At 40.4% G+C, this 22436-nt stretch overlaps 1 protein-coding gene across 1 annotated transcript in view; it reads right to left on the reverse strand.

Moving 5' to 3' along the window:
- The window catches only part of TES (testin LIM domain protein), a 64678-nt gene that overhangs the window by 23768 nt on the left and 18474 nt on the right, over positions 1–22436 (reverse strand). Inside the window, exons 2-4 of the mRNA XM_088457683.1 lie at positions 15466–15551; positions 10594–10846; positions 5405–5740 (exon numbers count right to left, since the gene is read on the reverse strand). Coding sequence (XP_088313809.1) covers positions 5405–5740; positions 10594–10846; positions 15466–15551 — 675 coding nt within the window. The remainder of the gene's footprint in view (positions 1–5404; positions 5741–10593; positions 10847–15465; positions 15552–22436) is intronic.

Below are 22436 nucleotides of genomic sequence, written 5' to 3' on the forward strand. Positions count from 1 at the left end.
TTCTATTACTGGAGGGCTCACTGTTTTAGGAGATGGAGGGTGCTCATAGTGTGGCTAATACTACTGGCATTTCTGTATATATCTATACACAGTATAAAATAAAGTCCCTGGTAGGTGTCTGTCTGTTTGTTTTGGGTAATCTAGAGAACCACTGGACAGATTTGATGCAGTTTTCACTATTCTATAAAACATTTTTTCAAGGAAGGTTTAGGTGTATGAAACATTAATGTATGAAAAAAGGGAACAGAGCAGAGACGATTTTAATGAAGTCAATGAAAAAAAAATGGAAGTCTGAGCGCTTTCTTGGCTTACGCTGCCTAAACCGCTAAAGACATATCACAACGATGGACTTTATTTTATACCATGTACAGATTGATACATACAATTTTCTGGAGAAATGATATGTAAGCCCTGTTTACCGATACAAAATTTTAGTTTTTCCCTTTCTTTAACATTCCTTTTTCAGTTATGTGAAAAACGATTCTTTAATTTCAAACGAGTCCAATTCCCTGTAAGAGTCTGCTTTGGCATGACAGGGACAGACAATTAACATGGCTGGAGTTGACCTAAGTGTTTTTCTCATGGACAACTTTAAGTGGACCTTTTGCGTGTCACATCAAAACTAAATCTCTTTGTGTTGATGTCAGGAGGAAAAACGACTATTGTTGTCTACAAGGCAATCTTACAAGACCTCGGTTAAAAAAAAAAAAAAAAAGAAGAAGAAGGACTATAGCCATAAATTTTTAAACTGCTCCCGTGCGATTTTGGGGTGGGGCGCTAGTTATATATAGTTTGTAGTTACCGTTTTTACATGACTGTAGTGTGTGCTGTGTAAAATAAAGGTACGTTCACCATTGTGTGTTTCCTGTGCGATCAAAGACTCCTAAAAAGGAACCGGGGTACCGTGCAAGAGCTAGAACTGTTTCTCAAGGTGGTGATGGGCAATAGGCGAGAATAACGCACACATAATCCCGGCATTCTCACAGTGAGACTGACATTTATCATGGCTAGATATTTGTGGTCATTACTATGGATCATGTAATATGCAGAGCATCATCTGCTGCATGATGTTCCCTTTGGACCTGCATTGGCATTGTTGGGAGCTTTTTCTAATAGATATGAGCTCACCAATTAATAAAAAAATAAACAACAAAAAAAAGCTGCTTTTTGCAATCAGTTCAGCAGTGAGAAAAACCATTCTTCAAAACTGGATTCAAAAGGGAACTCCTTCCTTCTCCCTTTTAAGTGAACTGTTGGTTCATATACAATGAAGTGCAAAAGTCATGAGATAGATGCCTAGTGGCGTGTAGGACCACCTCTAGCCCAGCGAAGTGCAGCAATGCAACATGGCATCGATTCCACAAGTGGGAGGAAGACATCTGGAGAGATGTTGACCCATGTAGTCTGAATAGATTCCCACAGCTCCCTGATATTTTTAGATGCAGGATCTTGGGTACGAATGGACCTCCTCACTACTTCCCATATATGCTCGAATGGGTTCATGTCTGGTGAACATGTTGGTTACACCATTCGTTGGAACTCTCCAGAATACTCCTCGAACCAATTCCAGAGAACTTGGGATAGATGACATGGTGCATTATTCTGCTGGAATATTCCATCATTGTGGAGGTACACGAAGTCCACGAAGATCTGCAAATGGTCATCAAGCAATGACATGTTCAGGTGGACCAGCAGATCCAACCGATGCCATGTGAACACACCCCACACAGTTATGGAACCACCACCAAATACAATTATTTGAACTAGCCGCAAATATGGATAAAATCTAACCAATTCTATATTAAGATCAAAGCAGCCTCCAAATAAGTAACTCTCAATTACCATTTGCTGCTATAGAAAAAGGATGCTAGACATGTAAACATGTCATAGCAATAGGGACGCTTATATATTGTTAAATTGACACAAATAAAAAACAAAGAATATTTGATTACACAAAATACATAAAATATATATAATAAAAAGCCAATTTATGCTTCAAAAAGTCACACCACCTAAATGCATCAACCTCCAATAGAGGAAATGATGATACAATTTATCAACAGAAATACTGTAGACTGCGTCTAGGGATACGTAGATAAAAGTTCCTCTATATATAAGCATATGATTTGCTTTAGCTGAAATAAAGGGAGTTTTTATTTCCCCTTCCACATAGGTAGAGTTTGTGTGATTAGCACTAGAAGTATTAGACCCACATCCAGATAAGTTGGATTGCAGAGCGTGTTGGCAAAAAAGCTTTCCAATCCTGTTTAAGACCACATAGCCAGCAGCACGATTGTGAGCATTAAGGGCCTGATTCAGACCCACTCGCGAGCGGCTGTCCGCTCGCAAGTGGGTCGATGGTGTGCACTGAGCATGCGTACGACGGAGGGAGCTCCGTCGTGCGCATGCGCCAGACGCGACGAGCGATGGACTTTCCTTCGCTCGTTGTGTGTGATCAAAGGGGGCGTGCTGTCGATGTTGATTGACAGCACGCCCCCTTTGGTGGGCGTGCCGGGGGCGTGCCTCCCAGACGGGGGCGTTCCCAAGGGAACGCCTACCATCAGAAGCCGGCCCACTGACATCACTAGTGATGTCAGTGGGAGTGATTCTGGCTCTGATAGAGCCAAAATCACTCCGGGCCTTGCGGTTGAGAAACTCAACCGCAGGCTCCGGCTCGCAGTGGCGATGGGCGCGATGGTCAAGACCATCGCGGCCATCAACCTGCACGCTCGTATAGGCTGTGGGTGGTGGGTGGTCCGGCTCTGAATGAGGGCCTAAGTGTCCCGGTATATTTACCCAGCCTCCTCCCGACAGATCACATAGAGGAGTCTTTATCCTCTGCTTCGGCTGCTTCACAGGTTACGCTGGAACTGGTGCACGGCCTTTACACTCACTTTGGCTGCAGTTTAAAATCCTCAGGCAGCACTAAAAGTCAGTAAGCCGTCCTTACAAGTAGGTTTAAATGATACTTGTTCTTTTTAGCACCAGAGTCTATTAGTGCATTCCAGTAGACTCCTTAATCAGTATCACGGTGGTGTATCAAAAAGAAGCATCCATCCTTAACAGGTTTCTCTGTCAAAGTGTACTGACAGTTTCTTCAGAAGGTGAGCAAGTTTTTTTTTTTTAAGCATAAATTGGCTCTTTATTATATATATTTTATGTATTCATTTTGTGTAATAAAATATTCTTTGTTTTTATTTATGTGTCTATTTAACAAAATATAAGCGCCCCCATTGCTATGACATGTTTACATGTCTAGCATCCTTTTTCTGGAACCACCACCAGCCTGCACGGTGCCTTCTTAACAACTGGAGTCCATGGCCTCATGGAGTCTGCACCACACCTGAACCCTACCAACAGTCCGAAACAACTGGAACCATGACTCAATGGACCACACCACATGTTGCCAGTCCTCCAGGGTCCAATTAGCGATGTCACAAGCCCAAGTAAGGTGCTATGTTCGGTGATGTAGTGTTAACAGGGGGGTCTTGGGTGGGTCTTCTGCTCCCACATCCCATGGAAGCTAAAAAACTTTATACTGACCAGCTGGATATGTCTGGTACCTCCTGCATTGAATGTGGATCTGATTTGAGCCAGTGTTGCTTGTCTGTTACCATGGACAACTCTGGCCAAACACGCTGGTCACGGTCATGAAGTACTCGTGGTCAGCCACTGCACTATCCACGGTGGGTGGTAATGCCTCCCAGGAGGTTTTCGTGGTACACACGACACCGTAGATCGAGGAATGCTGAATGTCCACACAACTTCAGAAATGTCACATCCATCGGGCACACACTATCATGCCCCATTCAGACTCCGATAATTCACGATGCCTTGCCATGAGCAGCCTAGCCAGTGTTTAAACTGACTCATGAGATGTCAGATTACAACTGACGCAGGTCCGGGCACTTGCAAGACGTCACAGTACAGTGACACCACCTACCATTACCTTTACATACTGCTATCTCATGACTTTTGGCACTTCAGTGTATTTAGGATGGATTGGGTGGATTCATTATGGGAAAGGGATAGACGTACAGGTTTTTTTTTTGAGGTACGAGAGATTTACATCGATACCCTTCCCCTTACCACTAGATCCCAAATGCACAGGAGTCTACAATATACTATTTAAAGTAAATTTCAGATGAAAGCACATGATATCCCCCCATTCTTCTTGTCTGATTTCTGCGAATAGGGAGGTGTTGGTGACCTGGGGAACGGATTCTTACTTAGGGTTTCGTCACTCCGTGGGCACATTTTTGTTTTATCACTTTTTGATGGTTCATTATGGTTACTATACAATTGGAACTGCACTATTTGCTAATATACTTACAATGTTTTGAATGGTCATATGTCATTGTATTTCCATGATGCAAAGCACATTAATTAAAAAATATATATATATTTAAAAAAAAAAAAAAAAAAAAAGAAGAAGAAGAGTTTCCACTGATTGGATAAAACAGGAACAAAAATAAAAACCTGTCTTAATAATTGACTGACTTGATTGTTAGTGATACTGTAAGCGAAAGCTACAGCAGACTAAAATCCATTTATTCCCTCATGTCTTATATAACCAAACTAAGGGTCTGATTCAGGTTGGTTCGCAAGGCTGCGTTTGCACGCAGCCAAACGATGTTTGCTATCTGCGCATAAGACGCAGTGCGCGAACCTGCCACAGCGATTGGGAACGATCACAGTGACCAGACAGAGTCCTCACACAGTGATTGATAGGAAGTGACCGTTTCAGGGTGGTGTCGGGGAGTGGTCAGAGAAACGCAGGCGTGCCTGGGCGTTTAAATGCTGTTACAGGGGTGTGCATAATTAAGCCCCTGCGATAGCATACGCTGGCAGAGGTCTAGATGGTGACAGGAAGTTTAGCAGTTTCTGCGGTAGGGTCAGGTCAATCAAAACTGTGCGAATGGTTCCGATGTTACCGATGTTTTCGCTGACTTGTGGATGCATGTCATGGGAAGTGGGAGGCTTTATACAGTAATGGGTATAGTGCTGCGGTTGCCGTGCGATTGCATTCATTAGCATATTTTCGCAGTGAGCGTGGTGCGTGCATACGCAGCCTTGTGAATCATCCTGAATCAGGCCCAAATTACGGTGTATGTTTACATATTCCTAAAAATGGTAATTAAGCACGTGACTTCGCCAATTTTACCTTACATCCTTTTTCATTTAAAGAACTTAAACAGCTATAGCATGATTGTACAGATTGTATTTCCATAACAGTACAGCATACTGTATATATAGTTTGTGGTTAGTTTAAACAGGACTAATCAACCCAAAATTAATTAGGAAGCATTGTCACCATTATTTTCAAGTTTCACTTTTTTGTAGTGGAAAGAAAGGAACAAATGTAAATATGAAAAAGATACGTTTGGATATAGAAGTAACTCACGTAAGAAGATCCCTGTGGTGCTGGCGACTGGTTTTCTCCACTCTTCACAGTTCCAAGTGTGCTCCGATTCCCATTGTCGGGTGTACCTTTATCACCCCCTTGTGCCTCCACTTCTTTGGGCAACTTGATGTCTCCCACACCGAGTATGTCATTTTTGTATTTCTTCACAAACTGCTCCATCTGCTTCACTTCATTAGGAGACAGTTCATGGCACTTAGAAGGATCCTGATCATGAGCTGGCAGCTGCTTAGCCAACTGTTTCTTCCTGTACTGCGCTCCCTCTGAGCCAGCCACAGGCTGTTTCTCTTTTGGAATCAGTTCCATGTAACGCCTGGCCTAGAACAACAGGGATTAGTAAAGTAAGCCACAGAAAGCCATTTCTGTGAGAAACATGCCAATAAAAAAAAAAAAAACAAACCACTTCAAGTTATATTTAGACAACATGTACAAATAAAATAAAAAATGTTATTCAGTTTTTTTTTTCAGCACTAAGTATTCAGGACAGAATGTCTTTTTCATCTCAAGACAAACTCCAATCTTATTTTCTATAATGCACAGAGGGGATTCAGTGGCAAACGCAGATTTCTAGAAGGGGGTTTACAAATGCTTGATTTTAGAGCGAGTGTGGCCAGTCCATGAAGAAGGCAGAATTAGTACTTATCCAGCTTTAATATGTTACATACAAAGTATATTGTGCTGCATAATTCCAGAATATACAGGACCAGCTATGACACTAAAGCTGCATACACACACAACAATTTTGTTACCAACGATTTTCTGTCAGATTTTTTAAAGTGTAATGAACGATTTTTTTGAACTACAAACGATTTTTGCATATTCCCTTAATGAAAATCGTTCAGTTGGTCAGTCTGACTGAACTACAAACGTGAACGTGCATGAACGATAATCGTTCATCATTTTAACTCAGAAAGTGAACGATTTTTTCAATGATTGAATGATAAACGATATAGTTATCGATTATCGATCAAAAAAATCATTGTGTGTATGCACCTCTAGTCATTAGATGCGGCAGTAGGTCCATCCTCTCTGAGCAGAATGTTTTTCTTCAGACATGGGCATCATTCCAGAGCATTGGAGCAAGTCCGGGAGTCTGGGGGAGCGGCAGAAGAATCTAGCGCTGCCCTGGACACATATATATATATATATATATACACACACACACACACACACACATATTGGCCTCCTTATGTACTGGATAGTGTATTATTATACAGTATTAATAATTAACCCTATTGATGGTCTATAGCAGTGCACCCCTAACAGTGCATGTTTTCCACATGTCCTAGTTGGTGCGCAGGTATATTTATTACTAGCTGACACATTTTAAAAGATCCATAGGTGGTGCTAATCATTTCATTTGTGATACTGAGAAGAACATGCAGCACTAGTAACATTCTATTATATTACTATTTCTATTGTGGTCATGGTGTGTGCTGGGGAGTGGGGTTTCCAGGCAGACGGAAACCCTCCCCTGCGTTTGCTTATGGGATTTATGGTACTTACCCTGCATGCAACAATTACCAGTTTCCATTTTTCTAACTGCATAACTTTACATTTCAGATGGCTATCTTATTTCACTTCTACTTCTCCTCTCTCCCAGGCACCAAGATAAAAGGATTTAGAATGGCAAAATGATATCAGTACACCACTTAAAAATGCTTTCACAATAAACAGATTTCGCCAACATGTTGGGACTCCTGTGGCCTGGGAGATTCATTAATTTATTAAGAGATAATTATATAGCGCACAAGTATAAAAAGCTTTACAGGCAATATATCACATCAGTCCCTACCCAGAGGTTTTAATCTATGGGGAAGATTTACCAAATCTTGGAAAGAGATAAAGTGGAGAAGTTGCTAATAGTAACCAATAAGCTTCTAGCACAGCCTGTAAAATGACAGAAGCAGATTGGTGGGTATTGGCAACTTCTCCACTTTAACTCTATCCAAGATTTGATCATTCTACTCCTATATCCCCTGCCATATGGGGGCACACACACTAGAAGCCAATTAACCTGCTACTATGTTTTTGCAGTGTGGGAGGTAATCAGAGCACCTGGAGGGAACAAACGTAAAACACGGGAAGAACATACAAACTCTCCATAGTGCCTTGCGTACTTTGCGGTTAAAGGGACTACCTTTTATTGTTATATTTTTGTATTATTTTAAATGTGTCATCACACTATTAACTACTGTATGTTTCAATAACTGTTTCTTACTAAACTAACAGTTTTGTTTATAGCATTTAAATTTGTATTTAACCAAATAATAAAACAAGTGCTTAGTACTTTATAACCGAAGCCTTGACTTGATGGATTGCGCCAAGGATGGCTTTGAAAGAATCTTTCTTCCCGATTTTCGTCTGCTACAGAAACTCTGCTAAGTAAGATTTGAGGGTATGTCTGGCTATACCTCTGTGCTTTTTGTTGCACCACTTGGCCGAACCCCACATCAACTCTACATACTGTGTTTGGGCGCCGCTGTCTGGGCCCATGAAATGATACCTGTCGTCATTTACCTGGTAATGCTTGAAGCCCGATTCTTTTAGTTTCTTGGCTTTGTACCAGCGCAAAGAAACTGAATAAATGATGAAGTCCTTGGCTATTTTATTAACAATGACAGCTAACAAGGTTTTGGCATTTGTCCGGCACCTCAACCAGGAAGATGTTATCGTTAAACAGCTAAGGGTGGGCGGAACTTGGTCACACAATGGATCAAATGTGATTTTCTTGCCTCAGGAAAGCAACAAAGATCATCATCTCCATTAAAAAAAGACCAATAACAAGTTGTCCCTTTAAGGTTTTATGGATCTCCCTGCAGTGCATGGTTCTTTGTTGTTAGAGAGTGATAAAGTGCAACCAATCAGCTACAATTTATCCAGCAGTCTATAAAATTAAATGAAGCAGATTGGTTGCCATGGGCAACATTTCCACTTTAGCTTTCTGAGATGTTTGATACATCTCCCTCTTGGTCAAGAATTAAATTGCTAACCATTATGCCAAACATGCAGCCCATGAGTCTATCAATTATGATCAGCACTGCAAAATTCCTGCAAGCACATAGGGCCTGATTCAGAGATTTATGTAGATCCGATATTTACACTAATCTCCGTTTAATGTCCCGTACATGCAGATCAGGTCCTGAGACATTGGTTGTAGTGCCCCCAAAACCGAAGGATGATTGACATTGGGAGTTTGGGGACAGCGAGCTTTCCAGAAAACGGGGGCGTCAGTTCCATTCTCTGGGTGTTCTGAAGTCAGTGGCTGCGTTCTTGGATGCAGATGGCCAATGTTCACACAGTTGATTTGATGCAGCGGATTCAGACGAAGCAGCAAATCAGATAAGGCAGTTGGCGTTTTTTACTTAAGACGCCTCCTGCGGCATTTGCATAATTTTGCAGAGCATTTGGGTACAAAGGCGCAGCAACTCTGAATCAGGCCCATAGTCAGGAGAGGCTGTTAGGCAACTTTAAACAGGTGCCAGCACAGATTCCTGTAGAGAGTCTCCACGACTCAACACAAATTATAATTTTTTTTAAAGTGTCAGTTACAAAACCAGCAGCTGTTCATATCTTGAGAACCATGCATGTCCTAAACAACTCTCTCAAGTATACAGATGAGAGTGGTTTATTGGCACTAAAATTTGTTTTCTACTACTTAGCAACTTTAACAAATCTCATTCCTTCCCAAAAATAGTACTTTAACAGGGACTCCATTTGCTGTATTTAGTAGTGTCCCGTGACACACATCTAGGCAGGACTTCTTACAATCACATTTATTGTGTCTCAGTTCTTTCCTTAGATGGGAGATCTTGTACAGTAACTGAAAGGCCTATAATTAGAGCTGTTGTGGCATATCTCTCCTGCTATTGCCAATGGTTCTAGATATATCGAATCGTCAACGTGCTGGTGAACATTGCGATTGGTGAGTATCTCACTGATGGATGGCTCCAACAAAATACTGATCTTTGGACATGAGTAGAATGTAGTTAACTCCATTAAAAGGGCATATTTAACTGGCTGCAAATTTCTCTCTTTTTTTTTTTTTTTAAAGCTTGCACTGTAGGGTTTTTGCCGGCAGGTGCAAGGTGTTTGCTATTCAATTGGGTGTGAGAATAGGAATAAACGTAGGTTTATTTCTCGCATGTGCAAAGTCAGGGAATGTAAAGATGAAATTAAGTGAAGTTAATTTTTAAGTATAAAATGTTAGGACTTGCTTCAGAACCCCTTGGACACCCCCTAATGACTAATTAGGCTACTGGAAGTTTTCAATTAGCTTAATTAGTACAATAATTACATGCCATTATTGGGGTAAAAAAAAAATGGCCTGAAACTACCCCAAAATCCAATTTTGTTTTCTGTACCCCAAATGTAAAGTATTTAGCAAAATAAATACATTGCTTTTTAAAACTTTAAATTGACCTCAAATTAACCCAAAACCACCCTACTTTTTTGTTTTGTTTGCTTTTAAAATAAAATAGTGTGCTTTTTATGAATTTCTTCTTTTTCTTTTTTTAAAAAGAAATGCACAAATCAGCTATTTGCAGCATTTTAAAAGTGCAAAAATTCTCTCATTGGGACAGTAATATGCATCCATATGGTTTCCCAATATATATATATATATATATATATATATATATATATATATATATATATATATTTTTTTTTTTTATTTATTTAGGGTACACACTGTTCCAGTTTTTTTTTACATTTCCCACTGTTTGTTTTTTGTTTGCGGTAAAAAACTACAGCAGCCTTTTTATTGTGCACAACAGTGTTAAGACAAAACGGTCATAATTTTTTCTGCACAAAACGCCAAATTGGATATGCTCCGTGGTATTCTCTTTTAAAATACACATTTACAACAGAAGAGAATTTTAATAAAAATTTGTGTTTACTGAAAGTAGCCACCTTTTGTGGATACTACCACCTACCACACTAAAATGTAGTCAGAACTTGCAATGGGCCTCCAAACCCATTTCAGACTGGTTGCAACACTGGGCAAATGTATTTGCTTTATAGACTTGTCAACATAGAATATTTAAAAAAAAAAGTTAATTTTGTTTTTGTAATGTTTGTATTTTAATAACACAAGCTTCTGAGGAGATCAAGAACATTTTAAAAAAAAAGAGACTTAAATTCCCAAACTGTGAAAAATTATAAGAACTCACTAGTGTTTGATTTTGCACTGGTGGTGCCCATTCATAGGTGACAGTGTTGATGGACACATCTTTCTTTGCTGCCACAGGATTAGTCAAAATCATTACATTCCGTTTATAAGTGGGAACCCCATCAGTTTTCAACTTTCCAATAAGGGTTGTATACTTTGTGTCCTCAAACAGCTTGCCGACTTTACGATCATCTTCATTGTTTGAAAGAACATTATGCTCTTCTTGCCCACATTTGCAATTTCTACAGATTTTCCTAAATTTGAGGTAAAATGAAGAGTCAAAGCACTACACATTTGTACACGATTACAGAACATTCCTGAAACTCCCTATTATTTTAGCTTTATACCTCTTATTCTAAAACAAGCATTACACACAATAACATGTTATATTGGTTAATGCCTCCTACCAGATCCAGTAATGGTAGAAGGCAATTGTTAGTTGAAGGCACCTTAAGATCTTAATGTAGTAGTAGGTCAAGTTGTTTTGGCAACCAAGGTAAAATTGGCAAAATGTATCCCCTCCTCACCCATGTGCAAGACCTATTTGAGATTCTAATTAGAACCGAAAGCACAACTATGCACTCACACATTGATATAGCAATGACATCCTTGTATGGCAGAAATGATGTACATAATTCCAGCACAGTATCTAATCCCATTTAATATCTCTGGAGGAGACACTGATGGCTAAGTGTTAATCACAGAGCCCATTACTTAATTTCCAATTATTATATTTGGAGTACTTGCCTCCTCAATCATTCATATTCCCATTACTCGCCAATAGCATCTCTGTTTCCTCTCCTCTTGCAATAAACTCTGGGAGCCAGACTTCGGTGCAAAACACAAAGCTGACCACCATCAATCAATAATAAAAATGGCTTATATATCTTTCAGGTTTCCGGTTCTGTAATGAACTGTCCTGCTGCAGATCAGAGTTGTAGCAGTGGAAATTGAGCCAGTCAGCCAATAGAACAGGTACACAAAAGGGTTAAGGGCAGCACAATGCAACCATGGACAAAGAAATGCAACTGCATCTACCGTGTCCTGTCATTAAGTAAGGGCTGCAGTTGGACGAGTCTTCGGATGCAACTGGTGGCGACCGTAGGAGAGTATACCAGTGTGGTGCAGAATATGAAAAGCACCATTCAGTTTAAATCAGATTTAAAATTACTTGAATAAATCTAAAGATTGGCCAATATATCTGCCGGTGTGTACCAATCAATTGATCGGCCAATGTATCTGGTGCCCGTCGACCAGTGTGTACCAGCGATATGTCTCAACGACGTCCTTCAGACATATCGCGTTGACTGTGCTGCACAGCCGATGGAATATATATCTGTCCAGCATGCTGTTTGTACAGACGATCAGACGACCGCCCGTACACTTGCAGCAGCGGCCACCAGATGACAGATGATGGTTGTTCAGTGTCTATGAACAACCATCATCTGCGGATCACTTGATCTGCAGATATATCTTTTAGGTGTAAGAAACAACAAAAAGTAATCCCCCAGCACTGAGAATGAAATCAGCAATAAGATTTTAAAAACCTACATGGTAGATAATTCAGAGATCTCAGTTGCATATATTTGCAAAGATATGGCTAAGCCTCCAGGCCACGTCACGGCTTCTGATACTGGAGGTCCCTAATACTTGGTCAAAGTATGGGGTGCAGAAACCCAAAAAGCCAGCGAAGACCAGCCACTCCAGGGAAGCTCACCAGTGAAAGACTAAAGTGTTAGTAAGTGTTAATAAGAATAAGTAAAAACTGTGTGTTAATACTGTAGGTGATACATAGGTGAAGAGTAATTAAAATGCTAAGAAAAGAAAAAAGAAATTGATATACTAAGAAAAAAAATAATCTGAAGGTGTTAAAGTGCTAAATGAAGTGTTAAAGTGTGCCACCCCAGAGCACCCCAGCCACATCAACCTCGGGGGGCACCGCACCCTAAACTCATCCCCAAAACTGATAACTATCCAATTTGACCACATGATAATGGCACATACAAATATACCTGAATTGAGAGCCAGCTTACCTTGGAGTCACCCCCAAGTTCTCCTACTGGCACTACAAGAACCAGACTGACCAAATATTAGGGACTGCCAGTATCAGACAAGCCGTGATGTGGCCTGGAGGCTTAGCCATATCTTTGCAAATATATGCAATAGAGATCTCGGAATTATCTACCACCATGTAGTTTTTCAAATCTTTTTGCCGATTTCATTCTGAGTGCTGGGGGAATACTTTTTGTTGTTTCTTGTATAGAATAACCCCTCCCTTAAATGCACCTGAGTGAGCAGATACCAACAACATGTATTGCAATATCTTTTAGGTGTGTACCCAGCTTTAGTGTGGGGAGGACGATGAATGGTTATGTTACCTCAAAACCCATCAGAAGTTTACATCACTGTGGGTTTGAGATCTTGATCTTAGTACAATACGCGACTTGCATCTTTCATACACTGCCTACAGTGCGCAACAAAGCGAATGTGGATACCAGTGAATGGTGGGCGTAAGGCAAAATTTCAAAATGAAAAGCAGACTATAAGGAGATCTGTAATGGAAAATAGATTAGATTAGATGCCGGAAAACTGAAAAAAGCAGTTGTGTAGGTTATAAAAATTAAGAGTTTGTTATTGTCTGTTTGCATTTTCCAACTGAGGACGAGGTTTAGCAACTTGAAATGTCGTTGGAATAAAGCAGTTTTTCTATTCAAATCCTGAAGTGTCGTGCTGTGTTGAACCCCCTGCCAGGGTTGTACACTATATAAGCATATTGAATTTCTGCAAAGTCACTCAGGTGAATGACATTATACAGCAAGTGCCGGTCCAGCAGTGTACGTGTGTATGTACGTACGTACATACAGAGTCACTGAACTAGCACTCACCCTTCCCGTAGTCCAGGCCTACGTGCACAACCAAACAAATGCACACGCAGACTTCAAAAGGTGGCACTCCAGGACTTTAAAGTACATAATCAGCACAAGCAGAACTTTGCAACGTTTCGGTTTATTCAACCGTCATCAGGCCTGGTTGAATAAACCGAAACGTTGCAAAGTTCTGCTTGTGCTGATTATGTACTTTAAAGTCGTGGAGTGCCACCTTTGAGGTCGATATATCTATCTATCTATAGCGCATTGTATATAAATGTTGATTCATACTTGATGTGGTTTCCTTATTGGAGTGCTTTTACTTTTTATATACAGCGCTGTTTGATAGATTTTTTTCTTCTCTATATAGGCGACCTGTTTGCTTAGAAGATCATCATCGGGTGGTGTCAGGTAGGTGTCCAGACTGCATGATTCATAGTGTGGGTAAGTTGTATTTTAGTTGTTTCCTTTTTGTGACACTGAAGAAAAGGATTTAAGCCTTGAAACTTTTTAAGTCTTTGTACCAGAGTGCCATTTTTCTACTGAAGAGCAGAGTGTAGATGTAATTTTGCACTGGCAACAGGATATAAACAGAAATTTTAAAGCCTCTAAGTGACATAGATATTTATGTGATGCCCATCTTTCTATATATCTGTATCAATCTCACATGTAACGCAACGTGAAAATAGTGAAATTGAATAATTACATGTCCGTAAGGTATAAATAGTTCACTTCCTGTGTCACCTGTTATTAGGAGGTCTTGATACACAGTTATTAATTACTCAGGACATTTTCATCTAGTTATATAAATATTAACAATGTGCAGAATATATACATAAAACAATGTAATGGGAAACAGACATAGCACATTAATGGCATATTTTTCCCTTCTTTGGATAATATTTTATATTCCTCTGAACACAAGCCATATTATTCTAAAATTACATGGTAGATATCTTACATTTCTTCTTATTAAAATACTAACATACGTATGATGATTTTGGACAGTTGCTTAGAACTACAGGTTACAAAATAACACTTTAAAAAACCCATCATAACAGAATACAGATCATGTAGACAGATTAGAACATGGGGCTGCAAACTTCAAATATGATCGGGCAGAAAAATGCCCTACAGTGTGTATGCACTGTGCCTTTACAGCAAGCTTGGGAACTGTTAGAAGCCATCTCTAGAACTACAGGTGCCAAATTTAGAGTGCTGTTCAGAACACATATAGACATTTATGCAAATTTAGGCACAGTTTAGGTTTATGTGGGTGTGGCTTTACTGTGAAATATTACATGAGTTTACAGCAGGTCACTTACTAGGAGAGCTCCTACATGTTCAGTTACATAAGACTCCCAGACAGGCACATCTGACAAGAATCACAGGTTATAGATCTGGACCTCCTCAGTCCAACACCACGGGATAGATTTACTAAAACTTCTAAATCAGACAAGTGGAGGTGTTGCCCATAGCACCCAATCAGTTTCGGTTTATCATTTGAGGATGTGAAAGAAATCGTAGCTAGAACTGATCGGTTGCTATGGGACACAGCACCACTTTTCATTTTTAGAATCTTTAGTAAGTTTACCTCCATGGCTTATTATGGCACAGTGCAACCCATCTCTTTGCCAACCAGCGCTACCTATCTTGAGCAACTTGTTGACCATTTATTAGTCATCACTACTGTAGAAAAAGATATGCATTCAGGAATACCATGTAAAAGTTCCAATAGATTTAATCAATATTGAGTTTTGGGCCATATGGTCCCTTAGTCATAGTTTTAACTTATACCTATAGTTTGTTGACAGTACGTCTCTAGAACACTGAATTAGATTAAAAACGGGGGAATGGTGTTGGCAACTGAAGACAGAAGAATGGAAAACAAAGTTTAGATATTATAAAAACATCAAATCTTGTGGGAAACTATAATGTAAATCTGCCTTACAGAATAACTGAGAGACCACCCAAAACAAAAGTTTCAAGCCATGCATTATGCTTACCTCCAAAAGTGAAGTTCAAATCCCTCACACTTTTCCTTACATTTTAAGCAAGGAGCTCCAGATCCTTCTTCATGGCCCAATGTCATCTGTTACATGAAAAAAAAAAAAAAAAAAATCAATCTAGATTAAATTCTTACTAATATCAGTCTGAGAATATATGCAAGTTTCCATGCTTTTTTGGACAGCCCTTGATTAGAATCTTCCCAGTATACAAAAAAAATAACAAACTATTTTACCTAGATGACAGTGAAAATACATATGTCAGCCTCATTCTTTGCACTACCTTTTGTCCTTGATATATAGCTCTATAAATATAATTTCTAGCTTTGAGGTAGAGACAAGGAATTCGTAAGTAACAATGGATTTATTGATGGCGTTAAAACAGATTTTGCCAGTAAATACAGAGACTATTAAGGTAATGAAATGTATTTTAAAACAACTGAGTATGTAAAGCTATATAAAGTAGATTTCCCTTTAGTCAGTTAAAGTAGCAATGGGATCCTTTGCTGGAAAACTGAAAATACCGCAGTTGTGTAGGCTCAAAGACTCATTCAAACAATCACTCCAGCTACAAAAGGCAGAGGATACATTGTGTACAGAGGCCCTGATTCAGGGCGGGACAGTTTTTATATAACCCCGGCCTCCAGGCCGCTCGCTAAGCTGTGGGTGACCACCCACAGCTTTAACGGGCGGCCCGGCGATGGTCGCGATTATCGCGACCATCGGGCTTGCGACGAGACCCTTGTGGTAGGGTCTCGTCCATCGCAAGCCCCAGTGAACTTCCTGCTCTAATAGAGCAGGAAGTTCACTACTATGCGCTCGCGAGCGGGTCTGAATCAGGCCCAGAGAACCATTACAGATAAGACAATGTAAGTGGAAGCATAAAATACAATAGAACATGCAAAGTGCTACTAAACATAAAATCAAAGTATAAAAAAGGTTATGAACAACATTTACTGTTGTTTACGGTTTACTGTATGTTATGGGCAGTATAACATACAGTAAATAATGAGATATCTAATACAAGACATTGAACAAAGAGTAATTTCTTATTGTGCACACCAGAATTTATTTCAGTAAATCTAATTTCAGGTGCATTTTAGCAACATGTACAAGCTATAGATTTAGTTGGCCAGACCATAACTGCAGTGATGTGACTGACACGGGTTGGGTATGGGATCCTGGCGGTCAGGATGCCGCCGGTCAGAAAACAGACAGCGGCATCTCGACAGTCAGTCAGATTCCCAACACTGCAAGGTAAGCTCCCTAATGCTAACTTTCACCCCTACCCCCGATGCCTAAACCCAACCTCCCCCTCCCCGTACACTAAACCTAACCCTTCCCCCTTAGTGCCTAACCCTAACCCTCCCCTTAGACCTAACCCTCCCCTATCCCCAGATACCTTCAGGATACTGGAGCCGGGACCCAGACGCGGTCGGGATTCTGGCACCGGTATTTTGACAGTCAGCATCCTGCACGCCGGGATGCTAACTACATCCTGACTGACTCAGTCCTACCAGTTGGCTAGGACAGAGCATTTTTCTACAAACCAGTGAGCTAACTAGAGTAATCTGTTAATCATCTACACCAATAACCTAAAAAAAAAAAAAAAAGTTAACATATTATAAAATGTTTGCACTGAAGAACAATACATAATGTAGTCACATACAAAGCAGAAAACCCCTAGATATACATTTGTGGATATTAAAATAAGAGCAGATTATACAACGATAATTCGGTTCCTTCCAGATGCTTCATGGCAGCCATTACTCTGGGTTAGTAACCTATTCCTCTAAGTGTAGATAGGAAGTTTTCCCAGAAGGGTCAGCCCACCTGGTATATATAGACTAGCGCTTCCTTGTCCCCTTGTCTTTTTAGAGGTCTCTCCTTACAATTATGTTTTTCTAGAAAGCAAGTAAGGGAAGGGGGGTATAATCCGCTGTTTTCTTCTTCACTCCTTTATGACAGCTGCCTTTTTCCGCCGCAGCCATTTTCCAGGTGTTTTTTACAGCGCTGACACAGATGCTGACATGGAACAGCGCTGACACAGACGCTGACATGGAACACCGGAGAGGTATGGGTGCAAGGTGCACTGCACACCCTACACCCATTATAAATATGCCCCTGGTATAATGGGACTCATCTATGTAACGGGCAGCTGGGAGAACCAGAAATGTATTAACAGTTACAGCAAAAACCATTGCGTATTACAATTTAAAAACAGTAATAAAACAAGACTGGGTAATAACAGAGAAGACAAAGAGATAAGAGGGCCCTGCTTGCAAGCTTATAATCTATAGAATACAAATACGACTTCCAACCCATTCATGAGATCGATCAAGTTTCATTGGAAGAAAAAACCTGATATTCAGATGCGACCAGTTATGTGCAGTTTAATATTTCTCAAATGCGATGGTACAATATCAGACAAAAAGGGTGTATGCAATTTCGACAGTTTTTACGATTCCTCTGTGAACCTGCTGAAAGGCCTCGAGAATTAGTTATAAAGAAAAAAAAAATCCCCAGACCTCTGAGCCTTGTCTAGTATCGGAAAATAGATTTTAGAAGGTGCTAGCTAAATGTTAAGTAGAATCTAATTGGTTGCTATGGGCAACATCTCTATTTCTAAAAAATATGTCACTTTAGTAAATATACCCCTATAGATGGGAGTCACACAGCATGGTGTTCCCCTGTCATAACGTTAACCAGCCCCAAACAGGTCAGCGCAGGGCTGGAAGACCTCAGAAAGTCGGGTCCCACATCCAAAAGGGGCATCCAGGCCAGGGTTCTTCCCCGCATTCCCTCAGCAAAAGTGAATAGTAAATATTTTTTCTTTACAGGTGAACTACAAGTCCCAGCAAACCTGACCCACCATGATGGCACTTGTAGAATGACAAGTGCCAGCATGCCCAGACATTAAGGTTACAGGAGGCCCCGAGGTGGTGAGAGTCTGCCTTACTCGGGCGAGGAACACCAGGCTTGGTTCAGCCGAAAACTTTAGGACTTGTAAGTCTTGCATTGTATTTATATTCAATTACATGGTATTTTAGTTGTTGGAGACTGTGGGTGTTAGGCCCTAATCACCAGGAATAGCTCCTTGTTGTTTGGGCAAAAGGCCCAAGTCACTGGGGGGCATTAGGCCCAGAAGGCATAAGGGTCATTGGGCCCTATAGGGTTGATTTAGGGGTATAGTTTTTTGTGGGCCCACATCATTAAGCCATTGTTAGGTGGGCAATAGGACCATATTGCGTCATTGACCCCCAGTAGGCAGGCACTAGGCCTGAGGCAGCAGAAGGGAATTAGGCCCTGTAATATGATCGTTCTGGCCCAGTAGGAGGATTGTATACTTGAGTGACTCAGGACACTAGGCACTACATAGTCCTTCATTGCTCCCTGGTTAGGCAGGCATTAGACCCTAAGGTAATGAGGTGTAGGCCCCATTGATATGAATCTATTATGGTTTGTAACCTGGTCATCGCAGCTCCTGCAGTCAGGCCCCCATGAAATTTATGCTGTGGTAAGGTACCGGTTTGTGATTATTGTATTGCTTTGAAACTGCATTATTACCTTGTCCTTGTATTTTTGGTGTAGATGCATTGTTGGGGAGCATAATTATGCAGAGGACCACCCCTCACATGCTGATTGGCTGAGAGGGCAGAGCCAATCAGCACTTCCCTATTAATTTCTATGGATAGTGTGCTTGATTCAGAGATGGACGCAATGCAAATATTTACGCAGATTGAGCAATTGTTTAAGAGGATCCAGTACTCACCCTCTAGTATGGCAGAGATCAGCAGCGGTTGTGGGTAAGCCACACTGCACATGTGCAGCAACTGAATTGCGAATACGCTCACACAGAGGATTCACTTGCAGGTAGTCGGCGTTTGCGGGAGGTTACAGGGAGTGGTTAAAATACCGCAGGTGTGTCGGTCCGTTTCTACGCGGTTTTCTGGACGACCATAAAATTAGCCACTGCGTTCTTGCTCACAGCAGGAGAGCCCTCTGTATGTCTGGAGACCAGCTTTGTCTGCGACAGCTTAGCCTTACTCAGAAGGCTGATGGCCGCCTGATCAGCTTTCAATTTTTTTTTGTTTTGTGCATGAGCAGCAGATGTAAAATTATTTTTGTGGTAGTCTCAAAGAACTGAACGGCGAGTGAGTCATTAGCAGATTTTCGCAATTGTGATCAGTGAGTGATCGCAGCTGCAATGGCATTTGAGTCCATCTCTGAATCAGGCCCAATTGACCCGTCATAGCATCGAGTCTCCTTACAGGGCCAAATTTGTCCGGTTTGTTGTTTTGCCAAGACTTGAGGATGCAAACATGGATCGAAGAGGACCTAATCCAAGCAATTTGTGAGCATTAAATTGGAACACAAGCAATATGTGGGTGAGTGTTCATTTATTGAAATACTACAGCAATTAATGTGTCTCGTGTGTTTATTTTAATTTTTGTTTTACAGGATGACTACAAATACCAGAGGGCCCTTAATGTCCATGCATGCTGACACCTGTGCTTCTACAAGTGCCATCATGACGGAGCAGGCTTGCTGGGACCTAAAGTCCACCTGTGACAACAATATAATTTACTAATTATTCGCTATTACCCCCGCTCCCAAAGCCTAGTGGGTGTGGGGGAAAAGCCCACCCTCCCTGGCTGGTTCAGCCTGGTGCTGGTTATTGGAAAATAGGGGGGAAAAAAAAACAACAAAAAAAAAAAACAGCTTGGGGTTCCCCCTAATTTCCAATACCAGACTGGTTACCACTTTGTGGAAAACCCCAAGTTTCACATTTGTAGAACATGGCTATTTAACCCTTTCACAACTACTTATTGAAAATGACAAAATCTGGTGATTGTGCCTGCTTTACTACCTTATTTCATGCCCAGAACCTAGTTGGTCAAGGCAAACTGCTAGTGGGTCAAATGTAAGTGACCGACCTCTATCGGTTTCAAGAGTCAAATTTGTTAACCAAGGCTATTTAAACCTTTGCACAACTACAGCTACTTATTTAAATCAATAAAATGAGTACATGTGCCAGCTGTACCACCCTATTTTACACCCAAAACCTTGTTGGGCCAAGCATAATACACCTGAATTTTGTTTAAGGGAGACAATTATTTAAATATGCAGTGTTAAGTTAATAATCTAAATTGATTTGTTTTAATAGAACATGTTCTGAATAAGGAGATGGAGCATGAATAAGAAGCCAACTTCAGCCTCGTGAGTATATGATGAGTACATGGTATTATCCACAATAGAAGCTACCGAATTGCTCTTAAATCTTTGAAATTCCATTATTGGGACCCTTATCCCTTCAGGAAGGGTGGAAAAACAATTATGAACATAAAGAGGTATATTTTTTGTTTGTTGTGGGGATGTAGAATAATATGGCCATACCTTGTTGGTTTTCTTGAACTCATTAATAAATATTCCTATGCATTTAGTTAACATTTGTATCTATAGTTCATCTGAGGGTCTTGATCACACTTCCGAAAACTGTTGTGTGAACTCCAAGGGGCAGTCTTTTTTCCCTTCTTCATATTTAGAATAAAAGACCTGAGCGATTCTGTAATACTGTGTAGGGACAAGTGTTTGACATGTTTTGGGTACAATTATCTCAGAAAGGGTTAATGCTAATCTCTACTTACAGTAGTGGTATCAAGTAATTTTAACCCAAGTACAGAAATCAATGATGATAATATTTTCTAAATACAAGAGAGGTGCATCTGAGTATACTACATCATAAAAGGACCCACATAATGTGTTTGTGAGTGGTTTACCATTTGCACTTACCCGATTGCTGTTTGACAGATCTCAGAAATGGTTAGGATTTTTGCTGTTAATTTAATTTTAATAATTGATAAAACAATTAGGTTGTAGTAGAATTTGGATTGTCAGGGAAAACTTCCTGAGAGGGCTTAATTCAGTAAGGAACCGCTATTGCGTATGCAACTGCAAATTCATACGGAGCGCAGCTGCGAATGTATGCCAATGCCTCCAATAGCTCATCCAGCATAAAGGCTGCTTTCTCACATAAGTAATACCTCGCACTCCTGCATATACACCGGTACCCTCGACACACATTGGCCCGTCATGCACAATTTACACCAGGTCTGACCAGCCACAGAAACTACAAGTCTCGTTGCTCACATTGAGTACTCAAGCGGCGTATGCACGCTCATGCAACAGCGTTCCAACGGACAGACACTCCTGTATCTCTACAACCACTCCCCCGTCACCACCCCTAAATGGTCACAGCCTGTCACCTACTCTGCGATGGATTCATCTGGGTTCGCAAAATCGCAAAGCAATCGTAGCACGGCTTATATGCATGCGCAGTTGTGATCGGCTGGTGCACTTGCGTAATTGCGTACGCTGTTGAAATCAGGACCTAAATGTCTAAGCATTTTGTGTTTAATAGGAAGAGTAAGCAGGGGAGGGGAGGGGGGGTGATTATTTGATAAACCGGGAGGTTTTATTTTATAAATCAAGTTACCACCAACATTAAATATGCTCTGTGAACTTCTGTTGATACGCAAGATATTTGATCAGAGTAACCAGCTGTCTGATGGTTTAGTATTGAATAATATTATGTGACTGTTCCAGGTTTATGAATGGCAGGGAGCATTGTTGAGGAAAGTTAATAAATCAAGTCCCGTGTGCGCACATAAACAATAATGATATGCCAAATGAACCACAAATATGCAGTGACATCAGTTAAACAAAAACGTTAGGCAAAAAATATTTCAAAACCAAGACAGCATTAATATTTCTATTTATGGAAAACAGAATTTAAATTCCTGTCCTATATAAACAATCTGCTATACAAAAAAAAAAAAAAAAAAAAAGTAGCAGTAAGTTTATGCTTCAGGTTCTGTATTTAGCGAAAATGTTTGGGTGCACACATGCTATATAAAATACATACAGTGGCTATAAACAGTATTCACAACTTTCGTTCATTTTTCACTTCT

Source organism: Taudactylus pleione, unplaced genomic scaffold, assembly GCF_031769625.1.
Source record: "Taudactylus pleione unplaced genomic scaffold, aTauple2 ptg000041l, whole genome shotgun sequence".
NCBI lineage: Eukaryota > Metazoa > Chordata > Amphibia > Anura > Myobatrachidae > Taudactylus > Taudactylus pleione.